Source organism: Eschscholzia californica, unplaced genomic scaffold (assembly GCF_041429995.1).
Source record: "Eschscholzia californica isolate CP2 unplaced genomic scaffold, dmEscCali1.0.p SCAF_1, whole genome shotgun sequence".
NCBI lineage: Eukaryota > Viridiplantae > Streptophyta > Magnoliopsida > Ranunculales > Papaveraceae > Eschscholzia > Eschscholzia californica.
In genome coordinates, this window is record NW_028238198.1 from 83,698,734 (window position 1) to 83,717,006 (window position 18,273).

General features: G+C 37.3%; 2 protein-coding genes across 5 annotated transcripts; both read left to right on the forward strand.

The window, feature by feature from the left end:
* The first annotated feature begins 1,974 nt into the window (after window positions 1–1,974).
* Window positions 1,975–7,385, forward strand: LOC147570170 (protein tesmin/TSO1-like CXC 2). Of its 2 annotated transcripts, none has more exons than XM_086656718.1 (10): window positions 1,975–2,301; window positions 3,590–3,750; window positions 3,833–4,547; window positions 4,687–5,141; window positions 5,236–5,307; window positions 5,984–6,164; window positions 6,244–6,339; window positions 6,449–6,515; window positions 6,617–6,770; window positions 6,888–7,385. In XM_086656718.1, exons 1-10 carry the CDS (start codon window positions 2,251–2,253, stop codon window positions 7,228–7,230), a joined length of 2,295 nt encoding a protein of 764 aa, XP_086512844.1. In that variant the 5' UTR covers window positions 1,975–2,250; the 3' UTR covers window positions 7,231–7,385. The 2 variants fall into 2 exon arrangements, with proteins under 2 accessions (XP_086512844.1, XP_086512845.1); XM_086656719.1 differs by having other exon boundaries at window positions 1,992–2,301; window positions 4,690–5,141.
* A 3,360-nt stretch (window positions 7,386–10,745) lies between these two features.
* On the forward strand, window positions 10,746–17,868 carry LOC147570171 (protein NETWORKED 1D-like). Of its 3 annotated transcripts, none has more exons than XM_086656720.1 (4): window positions 10,746–11,306; window positions 11,799–11,933; window positions 12,388–15,998; window positions 16,411–17,868. In XM_086656720.1, exons 2-4 carry the CDS (start codon window positions 11,831–11,833, stop codon window positions 17,620–17,622), a joined length of 4,926 nt encoding a protein of 1,641 aa, XP_086512846.1. In that variant the 5' UTR covers window positions 10,746–11,306; window positions 11,799–11,830; the 3' UTR covers window positions 17,623–17,868. The 3 variants fall into 3 exon arrangements, with proteins under 3 accessions (XP_086512846.1, XP_086512847.1, XP_086512848.1); XM_086656721.1 differs by having other exon boundaries at window positions 10,832–11,306; window positions 11,804–11,933; XM_086656722.1 differs by having other exon boundaries at window positions 10,873–11,306; window positions 11,695–11,933.
* The last annotated feature ends 405 nt before the right edge of the window (window positions 17,869–18,273 follow it).

The window sequence follows — 18,273 nt, forward strand, 5'->3', positions numbered from 1 at the left end:
TCTCTCTCTCTCTTACAGTGAATACGTTCGTGGTGGTGCGATTTGTTCATGGCGAGATCTGGTCGTGGAGGCGAGGTTTTGGATCTTCTGTTCTTAGTGGTTGGAAGTGGTGGTGGTGGTGTGTGAATGAGGTTTAGGGCTAGATCTGGTGGTGTTTCGTGATGGTGATGTGGGTTTGTGGTGGGTTTTAGTGATGGTGATGGGATGATGGTGGAATGGAAGTTTAGTGGTGGTGCGACTGGATTTTAGGGCAAGTTCCACTGGGGTTTCATGAAGATACTGTGGTGGTGGCGTGGGCTATGTGGTGCCGTACAGAGGTGGTGGTGGTGGAATAAAGAGATGTGTTTAACAGTGGTGGTGGTGGTTTTATGGTGATGGCGGAAGTATGTCTTATGGTATGAGAAGATGGTGGTGGTTTTATGGTTTGGTACAGGGTGGCTTCTTCGCCAGAACAATGGTTTCTCGCAGTGTCGGCGGTTTTTCCATGGTGGCGGCAGTTTTCCGGTGATGCCGACGGTTTTTCCGTTGACAGAGGCGGTTTTCCGGTGACAGCGGGGGTGGTTCTTTTAGTTTTTTTCCAGTTATTTTGTCGACCTCTGGGTCTTTTAATCCGTGATCTTTAGGATCCTTTCATCTTTCGACCTTTAGGGTCATTTTATTGAGTCGGTGGCTAGTCAATTTCTTTTTCGATCTTCATGAGACACTTTACATTTAAATGTATGTAACTCTCATAAAGTTTTCAGATGAGAGAAATAAGAATTATCATCCACGTAACATTGTGATTTAATCACTTATGAATGAAAATGGTTCGCTTGGTTTCAAAAAAAAAAAAAAGTTCTCAAATGAGATATGGGTTCTTTTTGTTCTAAACTACTGAGAGATTCACCTTTGTTCTAAACTACCTATAGTATTTTCTTTTTGTTGTTCCAGTAAAGAATCCATTAAGAACCAAATAACTCTTATATTTAAAAGAGTACAGCAATATCATGGATGTAGAGATATTGAGATCTAGCAAAGGCAGCAAAAATTACAAATTCAAGTCATTAAGAAAGTTTCTAGGTAATTTCTCCACATATTGAGACTAGCTCCTTCCTTTGGATCCAATATTTCGACCAATGAGAACGCCTAATCACATTGGAGCAACTACTGCAGTTGTGTGCGGCCCTATATGTTCCTTGGTGGTCTTACTGAAAAGTGCTTCAAATGGTGCCAACATATATATGGAGTCGGAGCTCAACATGAGTCACCCGCTCCCACGTCCTTAGCGGCTTCCTGACATTTCCCACCGGAGTTGTTTGACAATCACATTTGATGTATGTGGTACAATAACTTTCTGTGAGCTTATAAATTAGTCAAGCTACACATATAGTATCCACTTATTTCATAAACTCAATAGGACTCTAAAAAGAGCTACCCTTAAACGAAGCAGGAATTCCAAAAGATTCCAGATCTGTTACCATCTTTTAACTGACATTCGTTGCACTTTTATCTGATGGTGAAAAAGAAGCCATGTAGAGAATCATATACGATCTTGAGGCGTTACGTTTTGTGATAGGAAGCCGCTAGATCTCCATCTCTTACTGTCCGCGACTTTCTAATTCAATCCCCGTGAATTAACCGCTTTCACTTTAAACATTCATAAAATCCAATGAGTGTAATCTGAAGATTATTGTTACTATTTAGTCCTAGCCGCGACATTATGGTTATAGGATATTTGTTTCACTAATGGAACCTTATTTCAAGAAAAAAAGAAAACGTCTCTTAAGTGGAGATACTGTGGGGTAGGAATATTATCCTCAATCAATGGTCATAAGGAAAACGGTCAAAAAATTAAAATGTTGAAATCATATACCATATTGAGGTATTCATCAAAGAGATATACTACCATTTTGAGGGAAGAAAGAGTAATCTAGAAAGAGAAAGTGATCCGGTCTAGTTTTAATCTTTTGTTTTTTACTCCACTATAAACATACTAAAGAATTTTCCTTCTCAACAGTGTTGAAGTTGAGTGGGGTTAGAGAGAGAAACTAGAGAGAGAGAGGGTAGTCAGTCAGTCAGGGGACCAGGGGTAAAAGGGTCCTTTTCTCATACACGAGACAATCTTCTTTATCTTCCCGCCTTCCCGCTCCTCTTGAATTCTCCCCCCCCCCCCCTCCCTATCTAAATACTAGTTCTAGAGAGAGAAGGATAGAGAGAAGGAAATGTGGAGGAGCTTCCCAAGCTCTTCTTTCATGAGCTCATTCTTACTCCATGGATACGCCTGAGAGGACCCGGATCTCTACCCCCATTTCTAAATTTGAGGTGATTTCTTACTCTGTTTTTGTCTGTTCATCTTGTTTCTAAATCTTTACTAGGTTTATTTCTCGAATTTAAAGGTTGGGTTTTGAGGTTGACTGATATTTTGATTCTGGGTACTTGATATTTTAATCAAAGTTCGCTCCTTTTTATTTTAAATGGGGTTTTAGCTGCACCTTTGATTTACTCATCTGGGGTTTTCCTTCTACTTCTTGACTGGTCATTTTCTTTCAACATGCACGATTAGATTTTGTGTTCTTCCTACCACTCTCTCAATGTCTCAAAAGGGTTCTTTGAGTTCAAAATTTCGTTTTTTTTTGCTGGAGATGGGTTTCTAGGTTTTGATTCCAGTAGAAGCACTATTTTATGAGTTTAATGTCTAGGGCTTTTGATGTAATTTTGTCCAAGTTTATCTTTTGAGGCACAAAGGTTTTTCTTATCTGTGAATATTGCTCCAAATGAATAGTCTGAGGCATTATTTCTGGTTCTTGATGGTTTCAAGCTTGAGCATGTGGGGGGTCCAATTCTTTTAGGGTTATGCAAGTTTCGAGTCTATTTTAGTTACTTTGTTGGAGATGACTCTTGAGTTTTTAGGGTTTTGATTCTTGACATGTTCACATCATTTTAATTCAATTATTTGCTTTCATATTGCTGAAGTTTTTGAACCCTAGAAGACTCTAGCTGAAGTAATATCCGTACTTGAATATATTTTTTCTGAGAGTTTGACTATATACTAGACTTTGGTTCAAATCCATTATGACATGTACTTTTAGATCCTCGTTGGGTTGATTTCTTTGAGGTCTTGGCGTAATACCACATTGGTTGTCGAAAATGCATATGGTCTGTTTATAAGTCTCAGGGAAAGCGGCACCTCTTGCTCTAGCTTTTAAGGTGAGAGAAGCCTAAGACCACCTCTGTGATACTTGTTGTCTTCTCGGCTCTGATACTAGTAATAGATGTCGAGATAATCCCACATTTGATGTGGAAAGGGGAGATTGTCAATCTATAAGTGTCAGGGAAACCCTCACTTCTTTCGTTGACTTTTGGACCGAGAGAGGTTGCCGAGAGTTGTTTTTCTCTGGCCTTTGATACTAGTGATGGTATAGTTATTTCCTCGAGACATTCTCTTTCTTGGTGTTTCCTAACATCGCCATAAATTTCTGTGTTTGCGAATATTATATTAGCACTACTCGTTTGGGTTTAATTTTTGAGGTTTTACGCGAGCATTTGTCATAGAAAGTTGTATTGCTATCGGCAATTTTGTTCTGAGAAAGTTTTGTTTTGATTCGTGCAGGATTCTCCCGTATTCAACTATATCAACAGTTTATCTCCTATTAAGCATGTTAAATCAATAAACTTCTCTCAAACATTTAACTCGTTGAGTTTTGCATCACCTCCGTCCGTTTTTACCTCACCCCATGTCAGTTCTCAGAGAGAATCAAGATTCTTAAGAAGGTAACCCGTTATTACTTCTTCAGATACTTAAACTAGAAACCATATTTTTGAAAAAAAAATCACTATTTTATTCTGTTTTCAGGCAATTTTTCTCAGAATCTTCAAAATCTGGATTGGCGTCTGAGAATGGAAATGAAGGCAGTACATGTATCACTGATGTTGAAACAATTCAAGTGTTTAACTGCTTAATAAACCCACCACAAAGTCTTGATTCAGAAACTGCTAAAGAATTGGATGTACCTAATAAGAATTTAGAGCTCACAAATGAGATTCCACGAGCTTCGAAATTTGAGTGTGGTAGTCCTGAAAGTAGTTCATCCTCACTTCATCAATTTCATCAAGAAGGGCAACTGAAAAGGTGTTCTTTGTTCAAAAATGGAGAAGAATTGCAGGTAGAAAATCAACATGAGCAGAGGAAGGAGGAAGAAGTAGGAGGTGACTGGGAGAATTTGATTTCTGATGCTGCTGGTTTGTTAGTCTTTGATGATTCCGAGGCTTCTAAGCAGAAGGATCAGAAACTATTGGGTCCTGATACTAGTTCTATAACTTCTCTTGTGCCAAATCTCGCGCAAGATAGTACTGATGATATGCCAAAAACTCGACCCGAAATTCAGCTAGGTTCTTGTGAAAATGGCAACTTAGGATTTAGTGCAACTCAATCTGGAGAAGGTTTGGAGCAAAAAGAAACTGATTGCACTCCAAAGGAACCACAACAGAATTCTCAGAATAAGCAAGGGGTTGAGTCGGTGGACACTCGGGTTGTGAAAATAGACGATGAAGTTGAAAATGACTGCAAGGTATTCTCGTGATAATTCTCTTTGTTTGGTATGCTATTTTCTAAAACTTCTTAATATTTATATTTGGATCTCTTACTTGCTCCGTCTTTTATGTAACCGAATGATTCTTCACAGTATTGATGTATGTCTTGGTTCACAGCAGAATCGTGGTACTCGAAGGCGCTGCTTACTATTTGAGACAACAGGAGGTCATCAAAGGAAATTTGAGGACAATTCTCATGCTAGCTCTTCAACCTCAAATTCCGATGACAAGCAATTCGTTACTTTGAAGACTGGAAACAGTTCTTCACAATCCATGCTTCCTGGAATTGGTTTGCACTTAAATGCTCTTGCAGCTTGCACAAATGACATTAGAGCTATCAAGCACGAGACTCTGGCTTGCGGGAGACAAATAATAAAAATGTCAAGTCATATAACCTCTTCACATTCTGTGGTATCAGCGCAGAAACCCCTAAATAAAACCCTACCTTTGAACTCTATCGAAAACAATATGAGTTTAGCTGTTAATGAACAAGTTGTACAGAATGTTTCTCAACCATCCCCATTTGGAGCTCGAGAAGATTTCAGTGGGAGTTGCAGCCCTAAGAAAACCAGGCATGTTTTTCTTTTATGTTTTTCTTGATTATGTTCTCACAGATTTTTTTCTTTTTATGTTTTATAATCTGAAATGCAATTTCATAATGTGCAGTCGTAGATTGGAACCTGCTTCAGAGGGGTCTTGTAAGCGCTGTAACTGTAAAAAGTCGAAATGCTTGAAGCTGTAAGTTTTTCACAATTTTGTTAAGTTCTCCTTAACTGGAGAGGCCTTTCACTGCCATTTGGGTATATGGGCTTCCAACTCAAAACCAGTTGGCCATGAGTGTAGGACCTAGTGACGATCCCCTCGCAACCTGTCAATATTATCCTTGATTAGCTGCCACCGCGTGGCCTACTGTACTGGCGTAAGCCCTCACAATCCCACCTAAAAGGCTTCGATACCCCAAAGTGCTGACCTCACACCTGTAGCCCAAGGTTTGGGCACTCGCCTAAGCTATCTGAGTCTTAGAGTGGTCTCCCACATGTGCTATTTGCGCGTTAGGTTTCTTATGCACCATCTTTCATACTAGGTCATGAGATTTTCTTAAGACCATGTCGGAATATTTTTAAAGTTTTATGAAGAAAAACTTAACGTATCAACCATGGTGATTTTCCTACTCTAAAAGTAATTCCAGACGTGCTCACTTCATTAAAAGTTCGAAATTAGATCGTTCTACTTTGGAATCTGATGGTATTTATTTCTATCATATCAATCAACACAATTAATCCACTTTAAAACACTAGTAATTATTTTCTTGTGCGGGTAGTTTGTTAATCTTCTTTTTCTCGTAAAACGTTTTCAGACTTTTGAGTTATATCCATAAGACTCAAGTTTCATTCCGTTCCTGTCTTGTATGCAGTTACTGTGAATGCTTTGCTGCTGGGGTTTATTGTGTGGAGCCTTGCTCATGTATTGGTTGCTTTAACAAACCTATCCATGAAGATACTGTTCTGGCAACTCGCAAGCAGATCGAGACTCGAAACCCTCTTGCATTTGCTCCTAAAGTTATTAGGAGCTCTGAGCCTGTGCTTGAAATTGGGGTCAGCAACTCACTAAATAAATTCAAACTATTATAACTCTTTTCTTAATTTTTGAACTAATTTTGCTTTCTGGATACAGGAAAAACCTAACAAAACCCCAGCTTCAGCTAGACATAAAAAAGGATGCAATTGCAAGAAATCAAGTTGTCTCAAGAAATACTGCGAATGCTTTCAGGTTTGTTTGTTCCACTACCGTGTTTTACTCGATTTTTACCTTCATAACTTCTATATTTTGTTAGTCTTATAATTTTATCTGATTCATGCCTTGTGATTTGTTGTAAAAGGGTGGTGTTGGATGCTCAATTAACTGCAGATGTGAAAGTTGTAAAAACGTGTTTGGCACGAAAGATGGTGAGTCTTTTATATGCTGTTGGTTTTGAACTTCATGAAAATCTTAACTAAAAACCGAGTTCTTTGAAGACGAGCCACTCATAGTTTTCTTCTAAATTCAGGATTTATTCCAAATGGAGAAGCTGGGACTGAAGTTGAAGAAGGAACACACGAAAAGGATAAGATGCATAAAACTTTGCAAATTAGTGAAGTAAATAATGGTAAAGAAGAGCACTATTCAGATCATGTGCCTATTACACCCTTCCAAATTTGCAGGTATAATATTACGAAAATCGTTGTTTGAAAAATCTCTCGCTATATATACAATTATACATATACATGTACAGTTCTGCGTATTATGTGACTAATAATGCAGGGTAAATTGTGTTCCAGGATGTCGGTTCAAGTGGAATTTTCAACGTCTCTTGGGAAACCCCCGCGATCTTCTATGTTCCAGGTTGGATCTTCTCCGCGGGTGCAAGCCAGCCGAACACTCCAAAAATCCCATACGTTGCCAACCCCACTTAAGTTGGAGAAGCATTTTCAGACAGTTCCCGAAGAAGAAACCCCTGAGATTTTGAGAAGCAATTCATCATCTAGCAGCTCTATGAAGACGTCTTCTCCAAAGCGTAAAAGAGTTTCGCCTCCTCATGGTAGAAATACCCGAAAATTGGTACTTCAATCTATCCCTTCATTCCCATCTCTTATTTTCCATGACAATGATGAACCCCAGTGAAAACACAACTTCATGTTCATCGTAGCGGCCTATGCATGTATCTTGTAGTAGTTTGAGTTTGTACTTGTATGATAATAACAAATTTTTGGTTCCAATACTTTGTAATCTTTCTCATATTACTTCTTATAAGTAAAAGAAGAGAAGTATATTCAACATCTTTCTTTTCTTCATGAAAAAAGTACATTGAGGTGTCCCACTAGACTTGCTATGTCAGGGTGAGAAGGGGGAAGGTGCCTAGCTACACCAAGGAGTGAGTGATGCAAGCAGTCCCCCAATCACATGGTGGCCATTGAAAAACAATGTTATTCAAGTACACCACTTATCATAATATATATATATATATATATATATTAAAGAGAGGGGAAAGTGTGAGATGAAAGTGAGAAAAGAGGGGTAGCCTTTGATCTCAGTGGAGTAGGGTATCCCTTCTTCTGATCACTTGCTTTGCCTTCACCCTGGAGAAATAATTGAGAGAAAGAGAAAATGAGTACATTTTTAGAGAAAGAAGACATCTTGGACTTTGGGGGTGGATCAGAATCAGATCAGATCAGATGGAGGGGACATGCCTGGATTCTAGCTCCTCCACTAACATCTACAAAAAAAAAAAAATATTTGTTTTCATGGGTTTTTTTTGTGGTGCCAGAGGTGAGACCACCACCACCACCTCCCTTCCCAAAGGCAAATCCCAACCAACAAAGTGTCCTTTACTTTTAACATCAGAAAGAAAGAAAGTCAGAATAAAGCCCATTCCTTAAACGCTGTCAACAAAGTGTAATTTGAGCTTTATTAAGCTTTTGCACATTCTAACTCAAACCCTCAATTCACAATTACTACATAGTTTTAAGATGTTTTCTTGTTGGTCACCATCCTTCTCTTTATTCATTTGAAATGATCTTCTCACTTGTCGTGTTTTTTTAGTCTAACCTTGTTTTTCAATTGAATGTTTTTTACAATTGTCTGAATATTTATCTCAGTCCATATAGTACAACTTAGATTGCCAATCTACGAGTTAGACAAATCAAAAGTATGTATAGAAATAAAAGTATTAAAATGAAATCTATATTGCTTCCTCCTCGAGTTATGAATCAAAATGGTTAACCAAAATAATTTTTTTTTTGTTATTAATCAAAGGGCCCTCTAGTGTCTACTTTTATTTAGTCCAATTTCTTTAAGAGATCAAAAAGGTGAAAAATGTTAACTTAATGAGTACAATTCATTAAATCTTGGATTGAAAAAGACACACCTTAATATGCTATCTCCTTATCTCCAAGCAAGATATCTAGTTATCTACACTTTATATCATTTGCTTTCGGTTTACCAACCAGTCACACATAGCAAAAAAATTCGAGTTTGTTCATTCCTTGTCCTTCCAGAAATTAATGTTTGATCATTAAAAAACTTCTATCGATCATATATTAATGTCATTGGCCAATTGAAGAAGATAAAACGAACACAAAATTTGAACTTGTGACGTTTAAATATTTAGAATAGATATACAACTAACTGACCAAGAGTTATTGACCCACTACGATCTTTAAATGGATGAATAATTGGTTAGATTTTTTTCTCTAAAAATGAAAAAGAAATCTTGAAATAAAAAGTAGCCTTGTTTGTGCAATTCTTTGGAAACTGAAGGTTCCATGGAAGATTCCGGCGGGAAACTTTTAATACCGTGTGAGAATAATCTCCCCGGGGTAAAAAACCAAACGTGTTCTTTATTAAATATTGGTTGACACGTGGCTTTTATGTAATGTTTTTATTCAAAGGGTCTAATAAATCTGACAACATTCCGCCCACCCGTCCTGACGCCAACTACCTTTTTAAAAGGGTGGTTTGTGGGGCCTTTTTAAGCATCTAAATGGCATGCCAAAACGGACAACCTTCTTCTCCCTTTACTAAATTACCCCTATTATGCCTTAATTAGGATATAACATTACCTAAATACCCTCGTCTACTATAGTTAAAAATAGGAAGAATTTGTCAAAACACTTGGTGTCAATCAGTTGGTAGCCCATGTGATTCCAAGGTGTTGACATAAATTCTAGAAAGACCTGGTGATCCCACGTTCAAATCTTGGTTATTTGAATTGAGATTGTGAGGGTATAAATAATGTTGTTGGGCTTCAGACCATTATCTTGTTGGGCTATATGCACGGTATTGTTATTGTTTGAGTGGGCGGTTATTGAGCTTATCACATCTATGATGAATCAAATGCCAAGTATCACGACGTACGTAGATCGTGGTCGTCTTCCAAAAAAAAAACTCTCATAAGAGGTGGAAACCATCTGTTTTTTTGTGTGAAAGAGACGCTTAAAAGCCAACTAAACTAAAATGGCCTAAAGCTCTCAAAGATTTTGGAACCAATGTTGAATACTATCCACCACTTGGGCTACCAAGTGTTGACGTAATCTATGGTTATTTTTCGAGAAATCGACTACGATCTACGTTAGTCGTTACAAGGCATTGATACATGATGAAGATGTGATGAACACAATAACCGCTTAAGTTAAACCATAATGAAATAGGCCTAAAACCCGACATAATGAAAAAGGTCTAAAACCCAACAAATTTATTATATTATTTTTACTAAATATTTTGCCTAAATTATATGGGATAAATTTTGATGGCGAACTGCTTCCACCGAAACTCGATCCCACTACCTCATGGGTTTTAAGAGGAGTGTCCAACCGTTGCTCCAAAAGATGGTGATCTTAATCTATGGTTGTTGGGCTTTTACGCCTCTTTCATTTGTTGTTTAACTTCGGCGGTGCTTATCCTAATGATGTATCAATGTCATTAATGAATAATGTAGTCCATTTCAAAAAAATAAAATATGAAGAATTTATGACACACTAAAAAAGTTCATTTTAAGAGATTGCTCGTGAGAACGAGAACATCTTCAACCGCAAAACTCAAGAAAAAATCTATTAGGTTTACCTGTTAAATTTTAATTGAGATTTTCATTTCGAGGTGAAAATAATAGAGATCTTCAAGCCTTTGTGTCTCTAATGCAAAATCCAAAACTTCTTTTATTTACTTATATAATATAATTATTTATTTTTCTGATGAAACAATTAGTTATCTTTACTATATACGAAGACTAGATTTCTATTGGTTCAAATTCAAACATCGATGTAATGGACAACTATAAATATATCAAGAGGACACTCTGAAAATAAAGTTTTATTTTGAGATATTTGTATTTAACTACCTCCACGTCAGTTTAGAGATTCAATTTTCTTTTTGGAATGGAAAAGGTTTTAAAAAAAACTAAATAAATTTTATCTGACAGTCAAAATTTCTAAAATTGAGTATTGCATTGGAGAAGCTCTAACATCGTCTTTATATTTAGTGTTGATTTAATTTAAAAATATTCTTAAAATGTAGATTGTGTCTACTAAAAATACTAATAAATAAATATTTGTTTCCTTTTCTAGTGATTTTGTGTACTATTGTTTTTTTTTCGATGAGATGTGTACTATTGTTATGCTTTGGGTCACACCGAAAGAACCTCTAATTCTAAGCACTTACAAATTGCCCTAATGGGGCAAAATTTTAATGCATTCAATATATGTTGACTTTCATGACATTATCACAAACCAATTCGGGGTTACATTAGTCATTAAGACGTTCTAAAACATTGACCTAAATTTTAGAGAGAGAGAGAGAGAGAGAGACGTCTTATAAACGACAGCAAAGAACTCAAGGAAAATATGTTACCGGAGTACTAGAATATTGTTTTGTTTGGAGTATTTGATTTTATTTTCTTTCTTTCTTTCATGCCTTGAAATCAACAAACTTCCAATTCGTTCTTCCAATATTATTATACTACTAAATTTTTCAAAGTCCCTTCTTCTTTTATTTCTCTTTCTTTTCTTTCTTCACTTCTCTTTTATTTGCCAGTCAAGCTTGTCCTAACAAGTTTTACAATTGAAAAGCAGAGAGAGTGTTTTAGAGAGAGAGAGAGAATTTCAGAGAGAGAGGTCCAACAAAATGGGATGATCGGAAAGAAAGCAGCTGAAAACTTTAATCAAGGCTGCTGATCAAAAATCCCACCGGCCGTTCTAATTTTACTGGTAGGTTTTTCAACCATCATCTGATTCAATTTTTCATGATACCCATTTGCATAAAGGAAAAACCCCACAAAAGTTTTCCCCACTTGATTAGAATTTTTTCAGGGGTTTTATTAGTTTATACCCATTATTTCTTGTTCAATTTAGAGTTTTGATTAGGTCTTGAATAATCAATTTAGAGTTGATTACTTTTTTTAAAATCATTTTCAACTTTAATGAGTTGTAGATCTACAGTTCTAGAATTTTCAGATATCTGAGAAATATGAGACAATTTTAGTTGGATTTTGGATCATAGAATTAAGGGCTTACATCTTTGTTATACTGAATTATGAAGTAATTTGTGAACTTTAACCAGCAAAACCCATTTTTGATCTTGTCATTTGAGTACTAGGAGTGAGAGATTCAGTACTTTAAAGCATCTACTAGTGCCAAATTGGGTGATTTTCGAAACCCCTTTTTGTTTCTGATTCTTGATTGTTTGATTTGATTTTGAAGTTTAGCGAATCTGTTCGTAAGGGGATACAGTCATGGCGACTTTGAAACACGCAGAGTCAAGACGTAGGTATTCATGGTGGTGGGATAGTCATATAAGCCCAAAAAATTCGAAATGGCTTCAAGAAAATCTTACAGGTATAGCTTTCATTTCTAGCTCATATCTCTTTTTTTTTTTTTTTTGTCAATTTTTATTTAGATCTTGTTAGATGCAAGTTCAATTTACATATGCTTCGATATAGGTGTCTAGGCTAAACACATTTTGTTTTTCGGTTCGATTGTTATCTTTGTGAAATTTATGGTCTAGACTCTTGATGTATATCGACGAGAAAAGGTCTGAATAGGTTCTGTTTTTCAGAGATTTTTTTTTCGTTAGGGTTTTGTCTCTGTGGTGGATAGATGAACTCGTTTTCGCCCACCAATTTCTAGTTCCTAATTTAACTTATGTCCTTTAGGTACCTTATGAATCCCAACTTCTTGAAATTCTTCCTTTCGTTTCGTTAGTGACGAATATTCTACTCAGTTTTGTCTTCCGTTTACAGGAATAGAACTTAAGAAGAGATCACTAATAAAAATTGTCTAATTGAAACAGATATGGATGCCAAGGTAAAGATCATGATTAAGCTCATAGAAGCAGATGCAGATACTTTTGCAAGAAGGGCAGAGATGTACTACAAAAAGCGTCCGGAGCTTATGAAACTAGTGGAGGAGTCGTACCGAGCATACCGGGCTCTGGCAGAAAGGTACGATCATGCAACAGGAGCACTTCGCCAGGCCCATCGGACTATGGCAGAAGCTTTCCCTAATCAAGTTCCCTTCACTGATGAACCGCATACAACCGAAATGCCCGAGGCAATGCAAGACCTGATGTTTGGCTCAAATGAAGATAATAAAGAACGAGGTGTGCAAAATGGGGTCTCTGGGCAGAACCAGGTCGGATCTGAGTACGAGGGGGTAGGTAAAGCAGAAGATGAGGTTCAGATTCTGAAGAAAGCGATTGAAAAATTAGAAGCCGAAAAGGAAGCTAGCTTGGTTCAGTATCAGCAGAGTTTGGAGAAGTTATCAAATTTGGAAACCGAACTTCTCCATGCACAAAAGGGAGCTAGTGAACTAAATGAACGAGCAACTAAAGCGGAAAATGAAGCTGACAGTTTAAAACATGCTTTATCGAAATTAGAAGCTGAAAAAGAGGCGGGAATAGCTAATTACGTGCACAGTGTAGAGAGAATATCCGATCTAGAAACCAAAATTTCTCGTGCACAAGAAGAGGCTCGAGGACTTAACGACCGAGCAAGTAAAGCAGAAACCGAAGTTCAAACGCTAAAGCAAGCGCTTACCAAACTAGAGGCTGAAAATGAAGCTTTTCTTTTTCGATACAAGCAATGCTTAGAGATGATATCTGATCTCGAGAACAAACTCTCTTTTGCTGAAGCGGAAGCCAGAAGACATAATGAGAGAGGGGATAAATCCGAAGCAGAAGTACAATCGCTTAAGGAAATTATCGCTAATCTAAATGAAGCGAAAGAAGCTGCTATTCTTCAGTACCAGCAGTGTCTGGAAACAATATCTGATCTTGGAACTAAGATTACTCGTGCCGAGGAGGAAACAACACGGCTTAATAACGAGATAGAGATCGGGGTCGAAAAATATAAGTCTGCCGAAGAACAACACCATTTGTTAGAGAGAGAATATCAATCTTTGCAATCAGAAGCCAATACCTTAATGCAGAAGATGGGAATACTAATAACACATGAACTTGTTGAGAAAGATGAAGAGTTGGTGAATCTCAAGGCTCGAATGCAAGAAGAGCACCTTCATTTCGTACAGGCCCAAGAAGCTCTTATTCGTTTACAAGATTTACATTATAAATCTCAAGAAGAACAAAGAGCTCTTGAGTTGGAGCTCGAAAATAGGTTTCAGATGTTGGAGGAGATGAAATTTCAGAACCAACTCTTAGAAGATGAAATTCAGCAACTTAAGGAGCAAAATGAGAACTTAAATAAGCAGAACTTATCTTCAGCCGTGTCGATAAAGAATCTGCAAGGTGAGATCTTAAGCTTGAAGGAGGCAATAGAGAAATTCAAAGAGGAAGTTGAGCTTCGTTTAGATCAAAGAAATGCTCTTCAGCAAGAGATTTACTGTCTAAAAGAAGAAATAAACGAATTGAATCGACGTCACAAAGGATTTATTGATCAAGTTGAGTCTGTTGGCTTTAAACCAGATTCCTTCGGGTTGTCTGTGAAGAACTTGAAAAATGAACGCTCAATGCTGAGAGAGATTTACCAGAACGAGAGAGAAGAAAAACAATCTCTTCTACAGAAACTCGAACACATGGAGAAGCTTTTACAAACGAATGCACTTCTCGAGAATTCACTGTCGAATGTCAACGTAGAACTTGAAGAGGTGAGAGAAAAACTGAAGGCACTGGAAGCAACCTGCAAGTCTCTTCAGCAAGAAAAATCGGCTCTTGCTGCTGAGAAAGCCATATTGGTTTCTCAATTGAAGATCGTCACTGAAAATCGAGACAAGCTCTCTGAGAAGAACACATTATTAGAGAATTCTCTGACTGAAGTCAATGTCGAACTTCAAGGGTCAAGGACTACATCAAAGATCTTGGAAGAATCATTCAAAGCTGTCAAGAATGAGAATTCAGGTCTTATGACGGAGCGTAATTCTCTCGTGACTAAGTTAGAAAGCATTCAGCAAAGAGTGAAAAATTTGGAAAACTGTTACACAGAGTTGAGTGAAAAGCATTTGTATCTTGAGAAGGCGAAGGACTTAACACTTGACCAAGTAGCCGGACTACGGGCCTCGGTGAATCTAGATAAACAAGAACATGCAAGTTTTGTACATTCTAATGAGACCCACATGGCTAATTTGGAAAACAAGATCTTTGTGCTGCAAGAAGAGCATCGATCAATGAAGAAGGAATTTGATGAAAAACAGGAGAAAGCTATGAAGGCTCAGATGGAGTTCTTCATCTGGGAGAAAAGTATAAGAGATGTTGAAGAAAGAAATTTGTCTCTGCTGATTGAGAACCAGAAACATGTTGAAGAATCTCGCTTATCTGAGAAGGTTATTTCAGAATTAGAACAGAAAAATCTTCAAGGAGAGTTGAATGTCAAATATTTGTTGAACCAAGTCAATAAGCTAAGAACAACGATTTATCAGGTTTTTAAGTCACTTGGCAATGATCTTGATTACGATTATCAGGGTAACATCGAAGAAGATGAAAGGCTACTTCAACACATTATAACGAAAATTGAGAACACAGATAATCTTGTAGTGGAAATCCAAAATGAGAAACAGCAGTTGCTTTTTGAGAAATCAGTTCTTATTGCTTTGCTAGAAAAAGTAACGTCAGATCTGCAAGAATCACACCTTGGATTACAAAGTGAAAACTTCAAGTTAATCCAAGAAAATAGATCTTTGACGAACGAATTCTCAAACTTGAAAGATCGGAATAGCATATTAGAAAAGGAAACCAATGTGATGATCGAGGAAATAATGGTCCTAAGCAACCTCTGTCTAATGCTCAAAAGTTTTCGTGCTGAGAAAGCCGAGGAACTAGAAGAGTTTGGTGAAGGTATGGAGTATCTTCATGGAGTTAATGATGGTCTCGAAAAGGAGATTAGAATTATACGAGAAGGTATGGATAAGTTGGAAAATGAGCTGAAAATATTCAAGGGAGAAAACGACCAGTTGACTCATCAAATTGAGATAGGGGCGGAGCTTCTAAGTCAGAAGGAAATGGAACTTACTTACGCACAAGAGAAGCTGAACACCATGGAAAGCAAGAGTATGGAAGCGCAAATGAAAATTGAAGAATATAAAACCAGAGAAGAGAGTCTCGGCTCTCAGCTAGAAGAGAAAAGAAACGATGTTGAATTCTGGGAGGCCGAGGCTGAAAAACTATACAGAGACCGTCAAATTTCGGCTACTCATGAAGTTATTTTCAAGGAGAAAACTTATGAGCTTTTAGGAGCGCGCGAGAACCATGAAGATAAAAGCGGAACTCATATTGCCGAAATTGAACAACTGAGAGAATGCCTTTGTGTCTTGGAAGGTGAAAATGAAGGAATGAAGTTCGAGATGGCAAAATATGCAAATGACTTGATTCCCTTGGTTGAAAGCATTAAATCTCTTGAAGAACTTGTCTTTTCAGAGATAATCATTCCTATAGCAGATAATCACAAAACAGAGGTATATTTTATTTCCATATAAGTTAACATAATATTCTAGTAATCATTATATGTGCCACATTCTCTAGAAGTTTGCACTCTTAAGATAACTGTTTATTTCATATTTATGCAGATATATGGGGGTAGACCCACTATCCGTAAAACTCATCTTAAGTGCTAGCCTAGGTTTTCTTTTTTTACTTTTCATCTTAACGCTAGCAATTGACGTTGACCTTTAACCTCGTTGGATCTTCTGTTTTGGTACATAGTATATAACGCTTTCTGTAAAATCCCTCATTTGACTTGACTTGTAAGTTGGTTTCCGACTTTCACATGATATGTTATGAAACATGATATTAACCCAGCTCTAATGTCTATTGACATTTATGTTCAGGCGGTTTCTAAATAATTCCTTTGTTTGTTCTCTCCTCCAGGATGCTGAACTTACGAATCATCGGGGTGACAAGAGCTCTGAAGAATGCCACCTTGAAGTGTCAGATGGAATCCCAGACCTCCATGACCTACAAACTAGGCTACAAGCAGTTGAAAAGGCACTAAGAGAAATAAAGAAGCTCAAGATGCAGGGAAACTCGGAGACTGGCCTTAAATCAAAGACGTCCATGAAGGGGGCAAAAGAGTCGAAAACTCACCTGGTTCGGCGTGAAGAAAAACCAGGCAAAGATATTGTTGGGAAACCTATAGAAATGGAACTACAGACCAAAAACAATTATCGTGAGACACCGAAAGCTGAACCTGAAATCTCCATTGTAAAGAACAAGGTTTTGGTGAAAGATATAATGCTTGACCAAGTTGCAGAGTCTTCATCTTACGATAAGGAATTTGACCCATACTCGAGGAGCGGAAGAAGAAGTGCTCGTAAGGACGATCAGTTTATGGAGTTATGGGAATTTGTTGAAAAGGATCGAAGCATCAATCTAAAAGTGAACACCCGGAAGTCCAGATCTGGTCGTCGAGGTAACAGTATTGATTACCAGGAGGGTCGGAAAAGTGCTTATAGTAATTCTTCTGTATCGCTCGAAGATAAGGAGTTAGTCATCGACAAGTTAGAAGTCTCTAAGAGTGTTTCAAAGGCAGAGCAAGAAGGAAATGCGCAGAAAATTTTAGAAAGATTATCTTCTGACTCGAAGAAGTTAAGCAACCTAAACATAACCGTGCAAGGGCTGAAGAGGAAGCTAGAGCAAACGAGCAAACCCAAAAGGGCAGATAATTTTGAATACGATATGGTTGATGGGCAGCTCCAAGAAATCGACGAGGCGATCTTGCAGTTACTTGAAATTAACGGAAAATTAAGAAAGAATCTTGAGGTTCCTTTGTCTCGGAATGGGAAGGCCGAAATGGAGTCAGAGGAGAGTAAAAATGTTCGAAGACGAAAAGTTACTGAGCAAGCAGAAAGAGTATCTGAAAGGATTGGGAGGTTGTTGTTGGAAGTGCAGAGGATACAGTTTGTCCTGCTGAAACTTGACGATGAACATGAACCCGCAGGAACCTCATCAATTGCTGAGAGACGAAGACGAGTTCTTCTAAGGGATTATTTCTACGGTAACCGTAGAAGTTTTCGAACACGCAGGAGAAAGAGAGACCGGCTATGTGCATGCGTCAGACCTTCAACTGTCGAAGAAGACTAAAGTTAATCATATTTAACTCCTTAATTCTGAATTATTTTTTTTATGTCTGAAAATGTTTTACATACTGAGAGATAGTTGTTTTTGTCGAAAAGAAATGGATTGTATTATATAACTTAGAGGGAGAAGCTGTACATTTCTTGAATCTCTGGCTTGATTTAGATCAAAAGAACACGCTTTTAAGAGTTTGCTTATTTCAACTTCTGGGATGTATCTTTTTAGAAATATAAGAGTTTCATTTATATTGTTGAACTTATTTATCGATTCCTTGTGTTGAAAAGAAGAAAATGCAGCTCGAAAAATCAACTTTTGATCAATCCTTGTTGCAGCTTTAGCCATGAAATCCAAAGAAAATTTTCTTATTTTCTTGTTTATGGGTATTCTTTACATCCAAAATACAAGTGGATATTGTTAGACTCCGATATGTCCGTTTTTTTTTGGATTTAATAGGTTTATACTTGGACCATCGTAACGATGTAGTCTGTCCGAAAAAGTGGGACAAAATGGAGGAAATACAAGGTGCAAGTAAAAACTCCATACATAAAGCATAGTTTTCCCATCTTTATTTAGTGAGCAACACATTATTTTTTACATATTTGAGAGAGAGAGAGAGAGAAACCTGGAGAGAGACAGAGAGAAAGAGGGTGAAACAAT